We start from the raw sequence: 9,656 nt of genomic DNA on the forward strand, positions 1-9,656 counted from the left end.
TTTTTTTGTTTTGGTTGCGGTACAGCAAAGGTTATTTTAATACACACTTCTCTCCAAATAGTTTTGAGTGAATACTAAATGGTATTTCAACCTCCATATGGATAACAGTGTCCCTGTCGATGGGCTCTGCTATGGTTCTTTTACGATCGGGTACACAAAGGCTGTCTGCACCACCGATTGGTAATACCAGTTTACAAAAAAGCGCACACTGTCCGAATTACCAATTAGCACCCTTAGTTTGTAAAAAGACATAAAACGAAATAGACAATATCGTATATTTTGTATTGGTGCAGCCAATTGACTGGTAGAGAGATCTCTGAGGGTGTGCAAGTGCGTGTGCAAGTGCGTGTGCATGTGCATGTGCGTGTGCATGTGCGTGTGCATGTGCGTGTGTTGAAGGGAAGAAAGAAAATAGGCTGAACAGTATATCTAAAATAAAGTAAGAGCTATATATAAATATATAGATTGATAGTGATTCCTGGTGTATGTCTGTATCAGTGTATGTTGAAGAGAAGAAGAAGAAGATATATATATATATATATACCTAATAGTATATTCAAGATACAATAGCAATTTATATATATAGTTATAGGGTAAAATTTTGACAATAAATACCGACTGTTTCAAAATAACTCGATAATAATATTCTGTAGGTTATTATTCTTTGATTAAATTCCACCAAGTGTAATTATAAAAAAATCGGTCCGCACCTAGATAGTACTGCATATATTAAACACACTAGAAAACATAGCTTTACCTGTATGAATATATATATATATATATATAGTGCCTATCATACATTTAAAGTATTAACAAAAAAAAAGAACCATGTAATTGTGAACAATTACTATATATATATCGTAGAACAAATCGGTTATAAGAATATATTAAAATGTATATTGTATTATTATCTATAACTTAAAACCGATATAATTTTAATTAGAATCTTGAGGAGACAAGATATATGGGTTATTTTGAAATTATTTGAGAGATATATGATACAAGCTTTATATTTATAAGAAAATAAAGTTATTATTACTATCGTATATGTTTTTACAATATTATTTTCTTTTGGATTCTGGTGGTCCGAGATTGTCGGAAATATCCATTCAGTCCAGATCGAACGTAATAGGCGGCCGATCCGGACAGAATCATGCTGCTGATATTATCTATTCTTTTTTTTATTGGTTAACGGAAATTTTAATTCTCATTCATCTTGCATATGCACCTTTCTTGATTTAGCTGCAAAACAACTTTACAAATCTTGAGGCTGCATTCTTTATTGGTTAGCAAAAAATACAGTTCTTAATAATGATATACATTTACTATTTATTGGTTGACTAAAAATATATGTCTTATGAATATGAATATTTACTCTCTATTGGTTAACTGAGAATATAGCTCTGTTTAATCTTGCATATCTACTAGTCTTTTAACCAATGAAATATTTCTTACTCATAGTGAAGCTACATGCTTTACTGGTTTGCAAAGATATATAGTTCTTAATAATGATGCATATGTATTATTTATTGGTTGACTAAAAATACATATCTTAGTAATCATACAAGTTTACTTTAGTTTACAGCCAAGAGTTTAATGTAGTTAATAATCATATATACTCATTACTTATTGGTTAAACTATATGTATTTTACTCATTGCACATACTCATTACTTATTGGTCAAACTATATGTACTTTACTCATTGCGCATACTCATTATTTATTGGTTAAACTATATGTATTTTACTCATTGCACATACTCATTACTTATTGGTTAAACTATATGCGTTTTACTCATTGCGCATACTCATTACTTATTGGTTAAACTATATGCGTTTTGCTCATTGTGCATACTCACCCTTTATTGGTTGACTAATAAATAATATATATCTTGAGTATTAAATTCTACCGTGTACATAATTTGTTACTTTTTTATATTATTTTATAACCCATTCATTCTATTTAATATAAGTTTTAGTATAATATATTTTACAAAGCTTATACAAGAAAGATATACCTATCAGAAAACAATCAAAACAAACATGAGCACAGGCACAAACAGAAAAATAAAGCAAAAAGAAAGAGAATTATAAATATATTCTTTCTAAAAATTATTGGTGTAAAATTAAAATTAAAATTCAATTTATTATTAAGAGTATATGAAATAAAATAATATAATCTAATATAATATATGAGAACAAGACTGTGATTTTATTTTATTTTACTTTTATTTAAAAGTATAAAGCTTTAATAGCTGTATATTCTTTTCATATAGTGAAGAATAAGTAGTGGGTTAAAGAAAGATGTTATTTGTAGACAATATTTGTAGATGGTCCGTGTATGTGGTCCATGTGACAGAGCTTTGACATTCATGGTGTACACTAATAAAAAAAATAAATTTCTATAGTGGGCTGTTGTGCTTGGTGGTGTCCGCCTAATTTAGAATCAGTCACACAAAAATATACTAAAAGTCAAAAGCTTTGAAAGCTATATGCGATGGAATGGAATGAGAAGGTTTCAGAAGTGTGATGATATGAATAGTGTATATGTGCGAAAGTTGAAAGCCAATTCTGAGAATGGCAGTGTATGACACTCTAAGTGTAGAAGAAAATAGTATTGTTTTTGAGTGTTGAAGTTTTGTTATATGGCTTCTATTTCAATTTTTATTTTACTGTTGTAATAAAGTAAAGAAATAGTATGCTTGTTGATGTCAATTTTGATAGTGCAACTATGCTAGTGCTGGTACAGGTTTCAAAAAAAAATGGTACTGTGGTTATCAGTTTCAATTTTGATAGTGCGGCAAAGCTAGTGCTGGTACAGGTTTCAAAAAAGAAAATGATACTGTGGTTATCGGCTTCAATTTTGATAGTGCGGCAAAGCTATTGCTGGTACAGGTTTCAAAAAAGAAAATGGTACTGTGGTTATCGGTTCCAATTTGGATAGTGCGGCGAAGCTAGTGTTGGTACAGGTTTCAAAAAAGAAAACGATACTGTGGTGATGATTGTCGACTTTGAAAGCAGTGTGAAACGGTTGCTAGTGCAAGTTTGAAAAAAGAAAACAATACTGTGAGGATGACCGTCGACTTTGAAAGCAGTGTAAAGCGGTTGCTAGTGCAAGTTTGAAAAAAGAAAACGTTACTGTGGAGGTGACCGTCGATTTTTAAAGCGTTGAGAAGTTTATAGGGACACAAAGATTTGACCAAGGGCTTATTTTTGTTGGAGCCGCGTATACAGTGAACAGTCGTCAAAAAGATAAAATAAATAGTCTTTTGATTTTTTTTTTAAAAGAGTGTGCTCTCTTTTTATATTGCGACAGTTTCTGTCAACTTTAAGTTGCAATATTGTATGAATGACGATTCCCAACAGGAATGAAGATCGTTGACAAGGATGGAGGAATGTAGGGAATGTCGAAAGAAGATTCAAGCTATCATTAAAAAAGATTTTTTTTGTTTTGATTATGGCGCAGTGAAGGTCACATTAATATACTATCCTCTCTCAACGACTGTACGTGAACACTGGGCGGTATTTAAACCTCCGTATGAATAACAGTATCCCTGTAAATAGGCCCTGCTATGGTTCTTTTACTATTGGGTACACAAAGGCTGTCTGCACCACCGATTGATAATAATCTATATATCTAAAATCAATCAAAATTAGCAGCATCACTTGATATACGAATTTGCCTGTAAAACATCTGTTCACATCTAAAATCTAGCACTTTTACTGTAATGTGCGAGAAGTCACACAATAAGATAATAAGATAGAATGAAATATGAAGATAAAGATAATGTTTATTTGTGATAATATTTGTGATATTTATATTAATTTATAAGATGCCGCAGTATCCTAGATTCTAGCTAAGTCCTTTTGCTGCGGTATCTTGCTGAGCAATGGTTGTCTTCTTCTTCTTGGCCTTGCTCACCCAACTACTGCGGTTGGAGTAGTTGTTCCTGATTGGGTAGGATTGGAACTGAGTGCCAATTCCAATCCGCTCCTGACATTACTATGTCACATGATATACCGAGATATTAACCCCTTGAATTTATTTTACAAACTATTGCCAAAAAACTTATACAACTATCAAACCAAACTCTAACTTTGAAAAAAAAAACCGAAAAATAAAATGTCATCTACTCAACGTCGTTGTGCTGCTTGCCATATGCTTGGACATAGCAGAAGTACTCATAAGCAATGTCTCATGAACCCAAAGAACATTTCTCTCCACATTCCTCAAAAGAGAACTAATGTAGATGAATATCCTGCAGAAAGTAGCCAAAGTAACTATTTATTTATACACTTATGCGTATTACTGCAAGTATTATATATATTTTTTAATAATAAATGTGTTTATAAAAAATAGCTGCTGCCTTGAGAATAAGAAGTGAGCCTGTCCAAGACCAAAATTTGGACATAGAAACATCGACTTCTATTTCAGTTTCTGAGTTGACTGAATTTCCACTCGCAAATGAGACTATTACTGAAGTTCTTGAAGCAGTCATGGAAGAAGAGATTGAGGAGACTTCATCCGATGAAGAAGTGACTGGAAGAGAAGAAGAAGTCGAGGTAACTTCATCTGACGAAGAAGTGACTGGAAGAGAAGAAGAAGTCGAGGAGATTTCAACTGTGAATAGAGGATAAATTTTACCTCATTGTCCTCACTGTAACGGAACTGATCATCGCCGAATTACAAGCAGATTTTGTCCAAACAATAACAGTAGCAGAGCAAGAGGATCTAGAAATCGAGGCGGAGGCTTGAATAATATTGCCCGACTTCCAGCTATTTCAGAACCAGCAGTTGATAACAGGGGAGATATGGATATCGAGTGTCGATTTTGTGGGGCAATGATGTGGGCACATGAAAAAAACAGTCGTTCTTCTTTAAGAAGCCCCACGTTCTCTATGTGTTGTAACAAAGGAAAGCATGTTCTCCCCCAAATTGAGCCAACACCTACAGGAATTGCTGAGCTTTTGAACTATAGAACATGTGATAGAAAGAAGTTTCTTGAAAACATTCGAAGCTATAATAGTACAATGAGCTTTACTTCTTTGGGAGCTAAAATTGATACCTCTGTTGGCAACAATATCAATGGGGCATACAACTTCCGGATTCACGGAACAATTTGTCATAGAATTGGATCTATTTTGCCAGTGACAGAATCTGATATCGCTCACCCAAAATTTGCTCAGATCGATATTTATGATAGTGCTGCTCAGATAGATCAAAGACAGTACCATTCTCCACAATTGGAGAGAAGTGTTTTGGAGAAGATTCAGTCCATTCTTATGGAAACAAATCCATTCGTACATCTCTTCAGAACAATGGATCAAATTTCTCGGGAAAAGGGACAATCTATAGATCTCACTTTGCGTTTAGTAGCTGAGGGGCCTGTGGTGATCCAGACACTTGGTTGTTGGATTTATTACATCTAAGAACATATTCCTATTATTATAGTAAAACAGCTATCATTACAAGAACAAATGAATAATTTATTTATTTTACTTATGGTAAATCAATAAGACCAATAATTAATTACAGTAAGTACTGTAATTATGACAGCTCAGTAAGCACTGAGTTAATATGAGGACACTGCAATTAGATTAAATTATAAACATAGCAGTACCAGCTCTCTAATATCTAAATGAACTCAGACTTAAGAAATTAAGATGTGACTGACAAAGCAGATCGTGTTTTGATATAAAAAGGACAACTTTGTATTCTTTAATAAAGACAACCTATATACAGTCTCAAAGTATTCTTATATACGTCTCAATCTTTTTACTGTTGATTTTATTCTATAAAACTTCACAGGGCCTCAGGATCAAAGACGGTACAATGCTCCAACTGCAAGTGAAATAGCAGTTCTTATTATGAATAATGAAGAGGGTACTTCAAGAGACATTGTGCTGCACACCAGAGCCAACTTCCAACAGAACATCAATGAGTACCACCGATCTTATGATGCTTTACACTATGTGCTACTCTTTCCACATGGTGAAGATGGTTGGACCATTGATGCCAGCTCATTGTCAGGAGAGCATGTCACAGTAATGCAATGGTACTCAAACCGTTTGATGTATCGACGCAACACACAGCACCTCCTCCATCTTTTTGGCCGTCTCTTTCAACAATATATTGTTGATATGTATGCCAAAGTTGAGCACGATCGGCTGCACTTCATCACCAGCAATCAAAATCGTCTCCGTGTAGATCTTTATAGTGGAATTCAGGATGCTGTTATCCATAACAATTGTAATCTTGCAAATCTTGGAAAGAGAGTTATTCTTCCATCTTCTTTTATTGGTAGCCCCCGGTATATGGCTCAACTTTATCAAGATTCAATGAGTATTGTGCGTCGTTTTGGCAAGCCTGATTTGTTCATAACTTTCACTTGCAATTCAAAGTGGCCAGAAATCACAAATTCCCTGTTGGCTGGGCAAAAAGCTAATGACAGACCAGATCTTTGTTCTCGGGTTTTCAATATGAAGCTCAAAGAGCTCATGATTGACCTTACAAAAAAAAATATTCTGGGGAAAGTTTTGGCCTTTATATATGTCATTGAATTCCAAAAGCGCGGACTTCCTCATGCCCACATTCTTTTGATTTTGCGACCACAAGATAAACCAAAAACAATAGAAGATTTTGACAGAATAGTTTCGGCTGAAATCCCAGATCCTGAAACTGAGCCATTGGCATATGAAACAGTAAAAAAATGCATGATGCATGGCTCATGCAGAAAGAAATATCCAAAAGCACCATGCATGAAGAATGTGATCTGTTCAAAGAATTATCCTAAAAAGCTTTGCAATGAGACTAGCGATGGTGGAAACGGATATCCTATTTATCAACGCAGTCGAAATGGAAGAGTTATTAGAAGAGGGCCAAAGATCATGGATAATGGATGGGTTGTTCCACACAATAGATACATATGTGCAAAATACAATGCTCATATAAATGTTGAGATTAGCACCTCTGTTTCTGCCGTAAAATACCTCTACAAATATGTATATAAAGGACATGACCGTGCAATGGCCCGTGTGCAGCCTACACCCACCAATTCCGCTCCACAACAACAACAAGAGCATGTAAACAAAGTTAATGAGTTTCTTGATGCTCGGTATGTCTCCGCTTCTGAAGCATGCTGGAAAATATTTTCTTTCAAGCTTCATCAAGAGTATCCCAGCCATCAACGACTTTCAATCCATCTGGAAAATGCCCAACCCGTATATTATAATCCATCTTCTAACCCAGAGGATGTTCCAAATTCCAGAAAAAACACTACTTTAATGGGATATTTCGACTATAATGCTACACACCCATCATCTGAAAAACTTCTTTACGTCGACTTTTCTTCTCTTTATGTATGGAATACAAAAGAACGAAAATGGACAGCACCTAAGAGGTTTGATAATGGAACGATTGGCAGAGTTTACACAGTGTCTCTGAGAGATATTGAAAAATATTTGTTACAATTACTGCTGCATAATGTTAAAGGGGCCAAAAGCTTTGAAGACATATGTACAGTAGAAGGATGTGTGTATGAAACAAACCAAGCTGCATGTCGTGCTCTGGGATTACTTTTGAATGATGATGAGTGGAGTAACTGTATGAAAGAGGCAGCAGCTCATCAGATCCCATTTTCTTTACGAAGACTCTTTGCTATTCTTTTGATTTTCTGTGCAGTATCAGATCCTTTCTCTTTGTGGCTTGCTCATCGCGATTCTATGATTGAAGATTATCTTCATTTGGCAAGAGAAAGTAGTGGAATTCCTGCGTTAGCCCCCACACAATATATGTTTGACAGATGTTTATGGGATATCGAAAGTCATCTATCTGCCAACTCTATGTCTCTCATGTTGTTCACTGGATTTGTTCTTCCACCAATGCCTGACATCCAGCACTTTAGCCCAAATGGGCAAGATGTTCAAGCCATCATACAAGAACAAGAAGATTTATGCGATCAATCCCAGCTTTTGCCAGATCCAGATACATTGACATTCAATAATTCACAAAGACGTGTCTATACAACAGTATTAAGTGCAATTGAAGAAAACGTGGGAGCCTCAAGATTGTACTTTGTCGATGGTCCAGGTGGGACGGGAAAGACATTTGTCTTTAATGCCTTGCTTCAAAAAACTCGCCAACAAGGAAAAATTGCTCTTGCAGTAGCAACAAGTGGAATTGCTGCATTGCTGCTAGACGGTGGGCGTACAGCACATTCCAGGTTTAAGATTCCAGTGCAAGTTGATCTTAACTCCTTGTGCTCCATCAACGCAAACTCGCAAACGGCACAACTTATTAGAAGAACGGAATTGGTTATCTGGGACGAAGCTTCTATGATTAGTAAAGATGTTTTTAATACTGTAAGCAGATCCATGCAAGATATAATGAAGGCTGTCGATCCATTGCTTGAAAACGTTCCATTTGGAGGGAAGTTGTTTGTCTTTGGAGGCGATTTTTGGCAGGTCCTTCTTGTTATACCCAAGGCAACAAGAGCTCAGGTTGTAAGCCAATGTATCAAGAAAGCATCTGCATGGAGAAATGTAAAAACCTTGCGGCTTACAACAAACATGCGAATTGCCCAAGCAAATAATGAACAAGAAACATTAGAGCTTAGGGAATTTGAAGCATTTCTCTTGCAAGTTGGTAGTGGTTCTGCCCACACAACAGGCGGTGATGACACCATCCCAATTCCGCCCCATATGTTACTTTCTGGATGTAATCCTGCTGATCTGGCCAAAGCAGTTTTTCATGATCTCTCCTCTAATGCAGCCAACCCTCATTTTCTCATGGGCCGTGCTTTGCTTACTCCTAAGAATAAAGATGTCAATAAACTCAATGATATTCTTCTGAGCCAGTTTTCTGGAGAGGCACAAGAGTTTAAGAGTGTTGACCAGGGAATTGATGAAGATGGTCAGTTGACATATCCAGTTGAGCTACGAAATACCATTGATCCTGGATCCCTACAACCTCACTCACTGTCCTTAAAAAAAGGATGTCCTATCATGCTTCTTCGCAATCTTGACCCAAAAAACGGCCTCTGTAATGGTACACGCCTGATTTGCAACTCTTTTGGAACATCTGTCATCAGAACAACAATTGTGACTGGATCCAATGCCGGGCAAGTATCTCTTATTCCAAGAATAAAGCTTAATCCATCTGGATCAAATGGTGAAATTGAATTCCAGCAGTTCCAATATCCAGTTCGTCTTGCATTTGCAATGACAATAAACAAGTCACAAGGTCAAACTCTTGAGAGCGTTGGATTATATCTCCCTGCCCCAGTATTCTCCCATGGTCAGCTGTATATTGCTCTATCCCAGGTCAGAAAACCTTCTACAATCAAAATAATGCTTGATACACCAGCAAATTCCAACGAAACGGCAAATACTGTATTTACAGACAATGTTGTATTTAAGGAAGTCTTTGACATTTAGTAAAAAATTATATATAATATACACTATAAACTTATCTAACCAATTTTTTTTTGAATAATAAAACATTTATAGATATCCTTTCTTTTCATATAATTCACTCAAATAAAATGTTCCTATTAATTGTGCTATACGGTACTTAGACTTCCAATAGGGAAGGGTTTTATATTAACTTCTGGTAGGCTCTGGGGCCCCCCCGTCAGGGAGGGGAGTCCATGGGGCCCC

At 35.7% G+C, this 9,656-nt stretch overlaps 3 protein-coding genes across 3 annotated transcripts; all 3 read left to right on the plus strand.

Moving 5' to 3' along the window:
- Positions 1–2,697: 2,697 nt before the first annotated feature.
- PHYBLDRAFT_153826 (hypothetical protein) lies at positions 2,698–3,048 on the plus strand (the record flags this gene model as incomplete). The annotated part of the gene is made up of 3 exons (XM_018433271.1): positions 2,698–2,742; positions 2,796–2,888; positions 2,944–3,048. The coding sequence occupies 3 exons, from the start codon at positions 2,698–2,700 to the stop codon at positions 3,046–3,048; spliced, it is 243 nt and encodes an 80-aa protein (XP_018283106.1).
- Positions 3,049–4,122: 1,074 nt separating this feature from the next.
- Positions 4,123–4,637, plus strand: PHYBLDRAFT_74113 (hypothetical protein; the record flags this gene model as incomplete). Its single annotated transcript, XM_018442984.1, has 2 exons — positions 4,123–4,276; positions 4,360–4,637. 2 exons carry the CDS (start codon positions 4,123–4,125, stop codon positions 4,635–4,637), a joined length of 432 nt encoding a protein of 143 aa, XP_018283107.1.
- A 261-nt stretch (positions 4,638–4,898) lies between these two features.
- Positions 4,899–6,055, plus strand: PHYBLDRAFT_74184 (hypothetical protein; the record flags this gene model as incomplete). Its single annotated transcript, XM_018442999.1, has 2 exons — positions 4,899–5,382; positions 5,809–6,055. Coding segments are annotated over 2 exons (731 nt in total), but the record flags the coding sequence as incomplete, so codon positions are not given.
- Between the last annotated feature and the right edge of the window lie 3,601 nt (positions 6,056–9,656).

Source organism: Phycomyces blakesleeanus (genome assembly GCF_001638985.1).
Source record: "Phycomyces blakesleeanus NRRL 1555(-) unplaced genomic scaffold PHYBLscaffold_65, whole genome shotgun sequence".
NCBI lineage: Eukaryota > Fungi > Mucoromycota > Mucoromycetes > Mucorales > Phycomycetaceae > Phycomyces > Phycomyces blakesleeanus.